Below are 13,447 nucleotides of genomic sequence, written 5' to 3'. Positions count from 1 at the left end.
TGGTGGGCGTGGTTTATATCATATGACTGTCACAATTCTGGACTAAATCTTATTTCATTGCACTATCATCTTCTCTAGCACTCTCTGCTCGTCTCTCAATGGCTCACTGGTTCCACAGGAATCCTATAAAAGCTACACAGCCCATGAAATTTGATGGACTAAAGAAATGTGCCAAAGGAAGCAAATGTGATGAATTAATAACGTGAGACTAGAAACACTTAGTCTGATAATTTTAATATTTATATATCATTTTTTTGTTATTTTTATCTTCAGTCAGTTAAAGGTCACCAGACAGAGGCTGTTAGAACTATTTAATAATCATGCCAATTCAGTCGAAGACCTAACTGTTGCATTTACAGAATACATTGGTCTCATTCGAGGACTAGTTGATGCTCCTAATGGAGGAGACAGTAAACTACGCACTCAGACCTTGTTCAAGTGGACGAATACTCTTGGCGGGCGAGTCCCAAGGTAATTCAATAATTAAATAGTTATTTTTAAAGTTATTTTAATAAACAACATGTTGCTATGAAAACTGGCAGACCTCTTGTTAGTTTGATATTAAAAATAACAAATTTGTATAATATCAATGCTTTTTAAAAATAGCATGTATTTTTTAATTTTTCTTTATTTGCTTACCTTTTCTAGTATTCACTCAGATGCCATGTTTGAGCTGATTGCAATAGTAACCAACATGGCCATATGGCACTCAAAACACGCCATGCACTTGGCATCAAGCGATGAGATATCAATGGAGGTTGCTAAAGAGGTCCATCGCAGTTTAAAGATATCGGCCGGGATGTTCCTACACATCAAAGAGAACCTTCTCTCTCGACTCCCAGCCTCGCCTGAGAAAGGTGTTGATACAGACTCAAGAGTCATTGATGCTTATGCACAGCAATCTCAGGCTGAGGCACAGGAAGGTTAGCTTTATCTGATGCATCATGTACATGATTTTATATTGCATGGAAAGATTGAGCTGATCCCGATCGAAATTCGATTTTTTATAGATTTTTAAAGTTGCTTTAAAACTTTGTAATAATAATGTTCCAGTTAGTTTTTGTCACGTTCCTACACAATATATTTTCCTATTCACAGTCCATTCACTTTATACATGACATAAAGAGTGTTTTGTAATGCAAACATTTACATGTACATGTACATTGTGGCTTTTACATGTACATGTACTTCTGCTTATAGTGACAGTGGCAAGAGCTCTTGAGCTGAACCATAAAGCCTCAATTATTTACTCACTCTCACTGGAGACTTCAAATCTATTTGTATTAGCAGGTGAGATTATGATATGTGCAATGTTCATATAATAATACATGTACATCTAAACTAATTGTTATTAATTTTTTGTTTTCACAATTAATGTACATATATGTAGCTGATGCCCTTAAGACACTAGACCAGACTCAGTTTGGCAAGTGGACAGCTTATCTTCAGCTCAAAGGATCAATATATGAAGCATATGTAAAGAATATCTTGTGCATTAGTGCTATTAGTTAAAGTATAATAATTTTAGGCATATTGCTTTTATGGTAAAGAATTACTGGAACAGGAGAAATGTGGAGCTTCTGTCCGTGTCCTACAGCACAGCAAGTTTTGTAAGTCCCTTTTTGTACATTACCCTATGTCCCTCCTTCCTGGCTGTCTCTCTCCATAGTATGTGAATGTGCTACTAAAATATGCGGAAAGTATGCAAAGACAAAGGGAGCAGGGACCATAGCTAAGCCGGAGTATCATCCATTCTTTCAGAAACTAGCACCAATGATTAAGCTACACTTGGACAAGAGCGAGAGAGAAAATGGATTCATGTAAGAAAAAACATGCAGTGAATCAGTCAATCAGTCCTGCATTAGTGTATTGCATATTCATGTATGTTTTTTGCTTTTTACAATATTTGCCTTCTTCTCTTCCCTTTCCTCTCTCTCTCTCTCTCAGATACTATCAGACTGTCCCCAGCGAGTTACCTGAGATACCAAAGCAACAAGTATTTGGTCTAGCAACTCCTGAAGACTTCACTCTCCCTCCTCACCACCCACTATGGACTGAAGAGGTGTATGCTGCTTTTAATGTACCAGAAGGATCAGGGCAAGGAGAAGGACCCACCTATGAATCAAAGGTACATTGTAACTATAATGATAATAAGTAGCAATAGCATTATATATGTACATGTACATTAGTGTAGTGAATATTGTAGTTTATGAAAGACAATCATGCATGTACATGTATATGCTTTCTCTATTTCTATATCCCTTACTCTTTCCTGTTTGTCCTTCTTTGCATCTCTTTCATTATCTTTCATATCCCTTCTCATTGTATTGTTTCCTTTCTCTTTTCTTATTTTCTTACTTACATGTACCTCTTTCCTCTTGTAGGCTGCTGCCAGTCAGGAGGAAATAGCTCCAGTCCCAGAGCCAGACATTGCACCGGCAAAGCATCCACAACCTAAGACAGAATCAGGCTGCATCCTTCAATAATAACTAAATATTATCACAAATTGACATTGTGTAGTGATCCCTACAGTTACTGTGGCCAAGGCCTCACCCTTTTCGCATGTAATAATAATTTATGTGTCTCTGTAATGTATATTGTCTCTATTGTGTCAATAAATTAATTGATAAATTGCATATTGTTTAACTTTAAAACGTGACAGATAATGTAATTTTAATGAAGAGAAAATGTACATGTACATGCAGAGTTTAGTAGTTAGTCATCATCATCACCAAACACAACACCACTTGCTGCTTTCCTCCTATGAATGAAAGCAGTATAAAGTGACTATAGCTATTTAATACTAGACAATGTTACTTCTTAGTGCTAGGATTAATGAGACTGTGTCCAGCTGGTTTGAGCAGTTTATTTGTTCTGCCACTGCTGGTAGAGGATATACCGCCCAGATCTGTTGAGGAGGGCGGGACATAGAGACCACGATGAGTGGATTTCTAATGGAGAGTGAAAGATTAAGCAAAAAGCTCCAGTTTATACTAACTAAGATGCAATCCATAAACCTGGTACATTTTAATACTATTATTATTATTATTACCTTTGCTTCCTCAAGCTGTATCTTTGTATCTATTTATAGCAAATAAAATATGACACTATTTTTTTATAGTGTACATGTACATGTAAATACCTTTGAGATCTTCCTCTAATAATGTGATCCTATCAAACAGTTTAAATACTAAACTCTTTAGTTCTTCCCTGTTGTCATTCGCTGGTAGTTTATTGAGTTCAATGTCAATTTTCCTACCTCCGGAGGACAATACAAGCAATAGTGAAGAGGATGAGGTCACAGAGACGTTAACAATCGAACCATCTTGTAGATAGTCTCTGTGATGAATGAAGGAATTGATGCAGGTGCAATTATATCTCACATATTGTTACCTTAATTCTTTCATAGTTATTTTCTTTTAAAAGAATAGAGGAAGGGAGAGGGAGAGAGGGAGAGAGTGGAGTAATATGCAACTTGTACATTATGCTTCGTTCTTACAAGATCATTTATGAGTGAATCGGAGCTCTTCCATACACTAGTACCATCTGTTAAACTGTAAATAATTAATACTTATATAATAATTGTGCATTTATTCATTCTCCACAGGCAGCCCCACCCCCTTATTAGCTCCACCCACAGCCACACCCAAACACTCACCGTACAATCCATTGCTCATTCTCTACTGTACAGTAGCATATATATGGAGAAGCTTTCCTGAGTATATCCAGTTTGCTTCCTGGATGCTTCAATGAACTGCTCATTTTCTTCAGTGCCCCGCAGAGAGTCTCAGCTAGCAGTAAGCAGCCATGACAGATACGTGAACGGAGGTGACCGATCCCGTGTTACATCATCATCATGGCGGGGATCGGGAAGCACAGACAGATTCCATCACTTGTTGGTACTCCTAATCAGAGCTTTAGGGGTATGCAGACTAGTCAGAGGGGCCCAGTACAGTAAGGATTATAGTTTGAGTGCTTTAACAATGTGTGCTTGTGTTGTAGGGTATTCACGCATTCAGAGGAGGTGTTGGAAGATTCAGACACCTATTCCTTAAGAGCAAAGAACTGGCCAGTCCCAGTCAAAGTACAGGAGGAACTCGTCACACCAGGAAATGGTATATAATTGTGTTTGTGGGTGTGGCTTAACAATTAATTTTATTAAGCTATGGTCATTTTTAACGGTAGCCATTGTTACATTTTCTCATACACATTGATGTCTGTGTGCTATGTAGCCTCGGAAAGTTTGAGCTATTCCCGACAAATAACTTTCAAGTTATAAGCATTTTGGCTCACTGAAGCTTTGACAATACAATTGTTTGTTATTCAAAAACATGTATAGTTTAATAAAGTTATTGTCCCTATGCAAGCAGTCCTGTTAGTTTGTTTTCTACTAGTTTTATCAAGTGGACTGATTGGACTCCATGGATCTGGTTGGGTTGTATTTGTTACTCAAAAGAGAGCTTACCTCTGGAGACAGTCATTAGATCAAGGACCAGTGAGCAGCTCAGCCAACCTCTCTTGATTATTTATTTAAAATCATGAATCATTAAAATCATTATGAATCATTAAAATCTTTAATCGTTTATGTTATTTTGTATAGTCGGGTGTCTCTCATCAGCTCTCTCTGTCTCCTACTGCTTTACAATGGAACTCATCACTGATTGATATTCACTCAGCATTCCCTCATACACCATCCAGCACGTATGTACACATGTACATGTAGTAAATGTATAACATGTTACTATTGTGTAGCATTACTTTAATTGTTGTATATGTACATGTAAATACATGTACATGTACTTATAAAGCAATTGCCAAATGAAGGCACTTACCTGTGCAGATGCAACCATGTATCTACAATTCTACAAACAAAGATGCACAATATATACATGTACATACATGTGCAGTAAATGCATTTAATACAGTACATGTGCATGTACATGAAATACTTATTTTGTTATTTCTTAGGCAAGTACTAGCCGTTTCGCCTGAAGGTATTGCGTCGTTTTGGAAGAACATCCTTCATGAGAGTCCTGACTTTAGCTTGAAACTAGAGCTGAGCAGCGACACTGTACATTCTGTGAGGAAACTTCAAGTGAGAGAGAAGAAGAAGAAGGAAAGAGGATTCTTAACCCTCTCTCTTTTTTATTATTATATAGGGCTCCGATGGATATGTGTTGCTCACTGCTTCAGGATCCTTACTTTTAATAAATACTTCAGTGTCACAGGTATAAGATTTAATGCTGTTATTTTTAAGCTTTAATAATGTGCATAAATTGTACATTTATTCCATCTGGAGTACATGTATCTCTCATAAAACTGTAGTAGACTAGTTTCCAATTATTGTTACATTTTGTTATCCATTAGCCATTGATCACTGTGATCCCAGTTGGTCACCAAAGCCACGCTTTCTCTGGATTTGGTAAGAGACTCTCTTCTCTCTTCTTTGGCGGAGGGACCAAAGGTCTAACTAATGTTAGTATAGCAATTTAATGCCATTTTCTTGCATTATTGCATTTATTTCTTGGCCTATCTAATATTTGATTATAATTTTCATTTGTAGAGTTCAGTTAAAATGGTTACATGGAATGTTAGTGAGCAATCATACGAGTAGGTTTTAATTTATGTAACATGGACAATTGAACATATGTATACCATTCTATTGGAATTATTAGCAGTCCATTCTTATTTTGTATAGTATATTATTTGTATTGACGTCAGCACATCTTCAATGCTGGAAGGTTTATTCTTCACTTGAAATGGACCAGGTAAGCAAAATGTAAAAGAATGATCACATTTTATTGCATTTTTTTAATTTTTTAATTTTTAATGAAGATGATGCTCCTAGACTTTGATGTGTTGTCAATGATCAAAGCTGACTTCCAGGACCTTAAATGGGTATTCACACATACATGTAAATGTACATGTATTCTGTACATATACTATATTTATTTACTTGTACATTATAATTCACTATCATGCAATTACGTTAATTTCAGGTTAATTCTCACTTACGTAAGATGTGGCTATTAGACATGCAAGCAACCTGGTAAGCAAGCACACAATTAAATAATAAAAATGTCTCTGATTGTCATCATCTCTCTAGTGAAGGGCTCATGATATTATTTGGAGCATCAATGGATTCATCAGTGGTACTGTATGGTATTGCTGTATTGCCACTGTACATGGAGTCTCCACCATACTCATGCACTAGTATAATTCAGCTATCACTGACCAATGAGCATCAGGTGAGTATACATGTACATGTACCAGCAAGACTGCATGTAGTATAGTAGTGTAATACTTAGTGTAATAGTAATGATAATGGTTATACATGTAATAGTGTTTTACATTACTCAAAAATCAGGCCAAAGTCCCTGTACTATAGTACAGGGTACTTGGCCAAATTTCACCAAAAATGACATGGAGATAATTCTCCATTTTTATAATTTTTTCTCATGCATATACGTGTTCTTATGTTGTGTAGCAAGTTTGAGCTGATTTCAATTAAAATTGAATTTTTTATGAATTTTTAAACTATTTTGACAAAGTGAAAGTAATAGTAATTATAAAAATGTTTAATTTTGATAATGCTTACATACATATGGTTGGTTAACTTGGTTTATACATGTACCTCTATATAGGATGATACTGAGCCAGTATTGCTTGATGTCTCAATGGAAGGATCTCATTCATCACCACAATTGTCTGTATACACTGGAAACCTCATAATACCAATACACTGTACCTATAACACACGCACACACACACACACACACACACACACTTCAAGCAATGTGTTAGAGGAGTGATTGATATCAAGGAGATTACATTGTACATTAATTTTTTTTAAATTTATTTTATTTTTGGTGTAGGCTCTCATTTGAGTAATGTTAATAACGCTCAGAAGATCTCATTTCCTGAACCAAATCTCATTCTAGGATCAGGTTAGGTCAATGTACTTCAACTGCCAACCTTAATGAAAGAACAATCCTTTCTCTCTCTCTCTAGGCATATTTGAAGGAGACGTATTATTCTTTACTAAACAACACGGAGTCATATCTCTCTCTGCCTTCCCTCCAACGCCATCAGCTTCACCTCCTAAGAAAATTAAGTACATGAGATATGATCCTTTGTCTCTCCTGTTACTCAATTAGGAGTACATGTACATGTACATGTACATATGTGATGTGATCCTCTGTCACTTATTGCTATAATATATCATTAAGAGTACATATGTGATGTGATCCTCTATTTCTTATTTATTAGGAGTACATATGTCACAAGTGGCCAGACACTACAGCAACTACTAACTGCTAGCACTGGAGGAGTACCTACTGATGGAATGGAGACAGAAACAGAGCAGCTCCAACAAGCTTTTCTACTCTATCTAGGAAACAACATGGTAGCAGACTAGCAGTATCTACGATCCTAGTTCTTTCATATTCTCTTTGTCTCTCTCCTCCACGCTCCCTCCTGTTATTATAGGCTGAAGCAGTTGATTTATGCTCTCAGCTGTTTCCAGTTAGTTCGTTTGCAGGTGGTGTCAATACGGCTGGTGATGTATGCTCGATTAGACTCAGTGAAATGATTCTTAATGATGTACCGGCCTCTGATCCAAGATGGAACAAGACAGGTAAGTATGGAATTGGAATTCCTATAGTACATGCATGAAGTATGTAGTATAGTGAAGATTAAAATTGATTATATTTTTTTATTATATTATATTTATCTATTATTATATTATATTTTTATTATTTAATGTGTTTTTAGATACCCTTGGTTCCTATTCACTAATAATACTTAATCAGCTCCAAGATAAGCAGAAAGCTCACCGCAAACTTATTCAATTCCTCATTGATATGGAGCTGCTTAATCTTGTAATTTCTTCACATGCACACACACATAATATTAATATTAAAATATTAATTACTTTGTTTGCCCCATTCCACTGTATTCATGCAGGGTTTCCCACAAAGCATGCTAAGTGAGCTAAACAGCATGAGCTTCATGAGCTGACAAGCACTACAATACAGTACATGGCATTTGGAGTGACTTTAAAAATTCATAAAAAATCCAAGTTTGATCGGAATCGACTCAAAGTTGATGCACAACGTAAGGGCATGTATATGTATCAGAAAAAAATTATAAAATCAAGAATTCTCTTCTAGTCATTTTTGTCAAAATACCCTGTACTTTAGTAAACATAAAAAATTTAAAAAAACTAGATGAAGTAGGATTCCGAATGACCAACGAAAATACGAAATGAAAATCCTACTCGTGACGCAAATTCTACTCTACATTGCAAAGTGATCCGTAATTCTTACATAATAACATTAAAAGTACAATGTAGAGTAGAATTTGCGTCACAAGTAGCATTTTCATTTCGTATTCGTGACGCAAATTCTACTCTACATTGCAAAGTGATCCGTAATTCTTACATAATAACATTAAAAGTACAATGTAGAGTAGAATTTGCGTCACAAGTAGCATTTTCATTTCGTATTTTCGTTGGTCGTTCGGAATCTTACTTCATCTTGTTTTTTTAAATTTTTTAAAGTACAGGGTCATTGGCCGAATTTTGCCAAAAATGACTAGGAGAGAATTCTCTATTTTTATAATATTTTCTGATACATATACATGTTCTTATGTCGTGTAGCAAGTTTGAGCTGATTCCGATTGAATTCAGATTTTTTACGAATTTTTAAAGTTACTCAAAAATCGGGTGAAAGTCCCTGTACTAAAAAATTTAAAAAACAAGACAAGTAGGATTCCGAACAACCAACAAAAATATGAAATGAAAATCCTACTCTCGTGACAAATTCTACTCTATATTGTACTTTTAATGTTATTATGTAAGAATTACGGATCACCTTGCAATGTAGAGTAGAATTTGTGTCACGAGAGTAGGATTTTCATTTTGTATTTTCGTTGGTTGTTCAGAATCCTACTTGTCTTGTTTTTTTAATTTTTTATGTTCTTGTTTGTGTTGATTTTTTTATAATATTTATAATATTTCTTCAGTTACAATTGTGATACTTGTTGATTTTACACAAACAATAATTTTCTTAATCATTATTATCATTGTTATGACTTTACAGCATATGAGATTGAGAGACAGCTCTGATTGAATAGATATGGTGAAGGACTATTTACTATAATGATGATAAGTGAAATTAATGCTATAGTCTTGACAGAGTCCTTGTTCAAAAAGCTCCATCTTCCCTGCAATCCTGTAGCTATTCTGGCCTGTTGTCAAATTCATATTATTGTTGCATTATTCATCAATTTGATTGCTTTTTTTTTAATAAAATAATTCATTACACACTTGATAAAAGAATAATATGCAAGATTAATGCCTTTTCATAGTTGGAAACCTCCACTAAGTAATTGATTCCAAGCATAGCCAGCCTTAGCTAGGTAAGAAAATTGCTTGCTTTTCCCAGTTCTGAGATCTGAGCATGTGCGACGCCCAAATTTTGGAGCACATGCTTCTATAATTAACAAAATGGTGGCATGAGGTAAGTTGGTAAGACCCAACAGTCACAGTATCACTTCTTCTTTCTTGGAGAATGATTCTAGGGGACAAGGACCTGCGCATACCCTATTGGAGTAGAATGGTGTAAGAATTAGCCTTCTATTATGAGCCAAGATTGAGATAAAGACCGACAATTGGATTGACAGGACTAACTTGATGATGAAGATGAAAAAAGGTTGCTGAACAAAACGGCTGGTTCGCCGATTTTTGACTTTTCACTTAGACAAGGTCTAGAGCCACGCTAGCTGTACCATTGGAGTCCTCTGGTCAAGATAAGGTCCTCTAAGAAGTCTGGTAAGCATAGGAGCTTGTTTTCCCGGTATAGCAAGGCTGCAAAAGTAGTGGCAGCCATTTTGTTTGGGGGTGAATCCTACTTAGTAACGCTACCCGCGTTACTAATAGTACAGGGACTTTAGTCTAATTTTTGAGCAACTTGATAAGCCAAAATTTTGTGGGAAGCCCTGATGCATAACGTGTTATTTATTATTTTATTTGCAGTTGACTTGTGTCACTCTCAGAGGGTCAGTGTTGCTAACTCGTAATGTTTTGTGTGAGAATTCAGAGAAGATTGCAGCCAGCATTGCACTGAGGGAAAACCAGAATAAGTGAGAGAGTGCAGGATTATTCATTTTTATTATTATTGTAGAGATGTTGAAGAAGCTGCTAAGATTGTTGTTCAAAAGCGCTCCCCATTATCACAAATACGTCCAGGACTAACCACACAAGATGTATTCTATAGCCAAGTAAAGAATGAAATTCGAGTCTCTAATGTGATTCTAAAGATAAAACTCGTTATATGTAGGTTTCACTGATTGATGAGATATTTCCTCCACTGATACAATCATGCGAGTCTTTCAGTGCTGATGGAGATATGGTTGGTGTCACTAGAATAGCATTCACTATAAAAGTAATGTTAACAGTAATAGTCCTTGTAATATTTTATTTTTTTGTTTTAATACTTTATTTCAGTCCATGTTAAGTAGTGCTATACAGTATCGTATAAGCCATGTTGATTTATATACTAGCAGTAGGCCAATTCGAAGGGTCTATCATACTGAATTTATACCATGGACTGGTGAGACATAACTGTATCTGCATTAGGGATTTTATTCCTCTCTCTTATTAGCCTGTGAAGAGATGTTGGATCTATTGAGAAGGCTCGTGAGTGCATGATAATTTATGATCATGATTGTTTTTTTTTGTATGTTACACATTTATTAGCTTAGTTCAATGCTGGATCAATGGGCCACTTGTGATGATCAGCCAATCAGTGATATTGATCAGGAATCGTTCTGGTCGGTCTATTCTGATCTCGCATCAATTCTGTTCACCGGATCATCTGATCTCTATGACTCTATCAAGTAAAATAATGAAGCCATTCTTGCATTATGAATCATTGTTTAGGGACCATAAAGATAATGAGCATAGAGTGCTAGAGGTTCAAAATTCATTGAGTAAAGACAAAGATCACTTCATTCTTTTGGCTTGTAAGTGCTAAGCTTAAACAATTTACATTTACTGCATTAATTTTGTTATTGTCCTGCACTACAGTGAATCTAGGTAGGGTTGGTTTGGCTCTACAGTTGGCAGAGGAGTGGTCGCACTTTCCCACGATACTGCAAGTATTTGAGGAACAAGGGGATACGGAGCTGCTCAGGAATTATCTGGAAGTTTTTAAAGATAAAGGTTTTGATGAGTTTATCTTCCATTATTATATTGATAATAGTAAGCCCATGTTATAATGATATTGTAGACATACAATTATTGTAATTGCTTTAGAGAACATCAAGCAGTTGATAGAGCTCACTAACTTGTTCCCAGAGTCACTGAGCAAGTTTCTTAATGAGTATCCAGAGCTTCAGTGGCTCCATCTAATAGCCACTGACAAGTATAATGAAGTTAGTGGAAATGATCAGCCACTTTGATGCATCTAACAAAAATCAATGCACCTTATTTATTTATTTATCTTTATTGTTTTATAGGCATCAGAGTCACTGAGAAGAGTATCGGATAATGAGGAAGCTTTCTTATCACGAAAGAAGGTGTGTCATTTACTGCATGGGATATTGTTAAGTTACTGGTACTAGACTGCACTGAGTCTCAGTAAGCTTGCACTGCTGGCTGCTGGGGGCCACTCATCAGGAAAGACTGCTGGTGAGTTGGAGGAGATCAACTGTGAGTTACAAAGGATTGAATATGCTGAGAAACTACCAGAAAATTCACTAAAGGTCAGTTTGTTACTTTCATGCACTTACATTAAATGATCTTTTTATTACTTAGAAAATAGGCGTGAAGGATATTAATGATTTGCCTCCATTGCCTCCTGAAGATGTCATTAAAGTCTGCCATGTTTCCATCTAATTATAATTATTAATGAGTTTTATAGTTGTTTCTTGAAGGAGAAGACAATCAGCTAATGTACACAATGTTTGCACTTAATTATCTTCTACTTGCTTATCCTGTAAGCTTTATAGCATGAGTTTTTTTATACAGACACTTGCTTGCTATATCTTTGATACAGGTTGTTACATTTGTAACTTTGTTAGTATCATTCTGATGCATAATGTAGATCTATGTTGTATAATGTATCGAATATAGGAATCAGAGAGTGAAGAGAGAAGACAGTTACAAGTATTGATCTGGAGTCATGTGTTACTACAAACAAAGCAAGTTCTCTCATAACTTCCATGCAATCAATCAATCTTTTATTCTATTATTAAAATATTACTATTAGTTGGTCTGAGTTCAATACTAGTGGAGACATAATGGAGGAACTTCAGGAATCACTCATGTTTAAGCTGATGAATGAATGCCATCATAATTGTATGCTGTTCCCTCTAGCTTTTCCTCTTATTGATTATATATTTTCTTTCTCTTTTTTTTAGTTGCTGATGTTAAGCAGTTGTTGCCTGCAATTGAAGACTTGCTCTCATCTCAGTTGCTGGTTGATAAAGGACTGGATAGTTCTGCTATATTGATCTATTGTGTCAAGTTGTGCTATGAAAGAGTCACTGAACTCCAGCATTAATTCTTTTGAATTTTTTATGTTGATGATTAGACTGCTATGAATTTTACAGAATGATGAAATAAGGAAGGCCCGTCCCAGATGGGCCCATCCTATCACGCGAGTCTCCGCATCAAATTGTCCATAAAGAGAACTCCCTGTTATTGCTTCCCCTGTTGGGTCATTGTCTTCCGCTGTTTGTGCTTAAGTAGACTGTCCCATAGATACTACATACACAAAGCTTCGAGAGAAATGTTTAACTCTCTTGGCTCTTTCACAACCAGCAGGATTGGTATGTAAATCTATAAGTTGCATGATACCTTTTGCAGATGATCAGTTTTAGTACTAGTTTTACGCTAGATTTACATGTATCATTAGTAATTTACATGTAGAGCTAGATCTAGCTATATGTAGAAAAGAAGATTTTTTACAGGTATCTATTGCTATCAGTTGTGTTTGTTTATAAGCTAAGGTAATTGTGATTTGTTCATGCATTGCACAGGGTCTGGATGGCCGTAGTCTCGCAAGACAGACCCTTCCCACCTACATACAGTCATCATTGGGGTGGACGTCCACCAAATGACTGTAGGCTGGGGAATGGTTTGGCTAGTGAGACTAGGATGGCCTGGGGACTGACCTCTAAGATTCACGGCAAGGGACAACAAGAGGAAAATCATACCACATGCATAAGTTATACTGAAATAAGATAATTGTGATTTGTTCATGCATTGCACGGGGTCTGGATGGGGTGACTGAACTATTTGACCTCTAAAATCATAATTCATTACCATTCCTTAAATAGCAAGAGGCAACAAAAAAAGGAAATCATACCACATGCATAAATTATACTGAAATTAAATTTTTTAGCTCTCCTGCTTGGATGTTCTGGTATATTCGTCCTACTT

At 35.9% G+C, this 13,447-nt stretch overlaps 3 protein-coding genes across 3 annotated transcripts; 2 read left to right on the top strand and 1 right to left on the bottom strand.

The window, feature by feature from the left end:
- The first annotated feature begins 16 nt into the window (after nt 1-16).
- On the top strand, nt 17-2,654 carry LOC100633080 (BRO1 domain-containing protein BROX-like). Its single transcript, XM_003385022.3, has 9 exons — nt 17-202; nt 274-471; nt 649-923; nt 1,201-1,290; nt 1,391-1,476; nt 1,529-1,610; nt 1,670-1,820; nt 1,948-2,128; nt 2,385-2,654. Exons 1-9 carry the CDS (start codon nt 99-101, stop codon nt 2,484-2,486), a joined length of 1,269 nt encoding a protein of 422 aa, XP_003385070.1. The 5' UTR covers nt 17-98; the 3' UTR covers nt 2,487-2,654.
- On the bottom strand, nt 2,623-3,827 carry LOC109580761 (uncharacterized). Its single transcript, XM_019994270.1, has 7 exons — nt 3,659-3,827; nt 3,500-3,554; nt 3,394-3,416; nt 3,143-3,339; nt 3,053-3,081; nt 2,818-2,951; nt 2,623-2,761 (listed from the first exon to the last, which is right to left on the bottom strand). Exons 1-7 carry the CDS (start codon nt 3,760-3,762, stop codon nt 2,716-2,718), a joined length of 588 nt encoding a protein of 195 aa, XP_019849829.1. The 5' UTR covers nt 3,763-3,827; the 3' UTR covers nt 2,623-2,715.
- Nucleotides 3,825-12,612, top strand: LOC105312052 (nuclear pore complex protein Nup133-like). Its single transcript, XM_011404383.2, has 34 exons — nt 3,825-3,954; nt 4,003-4,115; nt 4,395-4,495; nt 4,601-4,701; nt 4,969-5,095; nt 5,160-5,228; nt 5,368-5,475; nt 5,564-5,610; nt 5,699-5,768; nt 5,836-5,898; nt 6,000-6,049; nt 6,107-6,248; nt 6,645-6,744; nt 6,876-6,947; nt 7,012-7,114; nt 7,270-7,405; nt 7,489-7,636; nt 7,774-7,880; nt 10,037-10,143; nt 10,185-10,281; nt 10,341-10,445; nt 10,508-10,613; nt 10,665-10,699; nt 10,760-10,899; nt 10,943-11,025; nt 11,090-11,263; nt 11,318-11,436; nt 11,521-11,580; nt 11,626-11,766; nt 11,819-11,878; nt 11,925-11,999; nt 12,137-12,204; nt 12,273-12,361; nt 12,424-12,612. Exons 1-34 carry the CDS (start codon nt 3,857-3,859, stop codon nt 12,564-12,566), a joined length of 3,357 nt encoding a protein of 1,118 aa, XP_011402685.1. The 5' UTR covers nt 3,825-3,856; the 3' UTR covers nt 12,567-12,612.
- Nucleotides 12,613-13,447: the final 835 nt, after the last annotated feature.

This window comes from Amphimedon queenslandica, unplaced genomic scaffold (assembly GCF_000090795.2).
Source record: "Amphimedon queenslandica unplaced genomic scaffold, v1.1 AMPQUscaffold_13478, whole genome shotgun sequence".
NCBI classification, from domain to species: domain Eukaryota; kingdom Metazoa; phylum Porifera; class Demospongiae; order Haplosclerida; family Niphatidae; genus Amphimedon; species Amphimedon queenslandica.
The sequence above is the reverse complement of the archived record's forward strand: the minus strand, read 5'-3'. Positions and strand labels throughout refer to the sequence as shown.

Bases quoted from the DNA above. Each gene is read 5' to 3' on its own strand.
- LOC100633080 (XM_003385022.3), top strand. From the start codon at position 99: ATGGCTCACTGGTTCCACAGGAATCCTATAAAAGCTACACAGCCCATG. The intron at 472-648 runs GTAATTCAATAA...TACCTTTTCTAG, and splicing joins CTTGGCGGGCGAGTCCCAAG to TATTCACTCAGATGCCATGT. The intron at 1,477-1,528 runs GTAAAGAATATC...TAATAATTTTAG, and splicing joins GATCAATATATGAAGCATAT to GCATATTGCTTTTATGGTAA.
- LOC105312052 (XM_011404383.2), top strand. From the start codon at position 3,857: ATGGCGGGGATCGGGAAGCACAGACAGATTCCATCACTTGTTGGTACT. The intron at 11,026-11,089 runs GTAAGTGCTAAG...CCTGCACTACAG, and splicing joins TCACTTCATTCTTTTGGCTT to TGAATCTAGGTAGGGTTGGT. The intron at 12,362-12,423 runs GTATGCTGTTCC...TCTTTTTTTTAG, and splicing joins GAATGAATGCCATCATAATT to TTGCTGATGTTAAGCAGTTG.
- LOC109580761 (XM_019994270.1), bottom strand. From the start codon at position 3,762: ATGAGCAGTTCATTGAAGCATCCAGGAAGCAAACTGGATATACTCAGG. The intron at 3,082-3,142 runs GTATTTACATGT...TGCTATAAATAG, and splicing joins ATTAGAGGAAGATCTCAAAG to ATACAAAGATACAGCTTGAG. The intron at 2,762-2,817 runs GTAACATTGTCT...TTTCATTCATAG, and splicing joins ATTAATCCTAGCACTAAGAA to GAGGAAAGCAGCAAGTGGTG.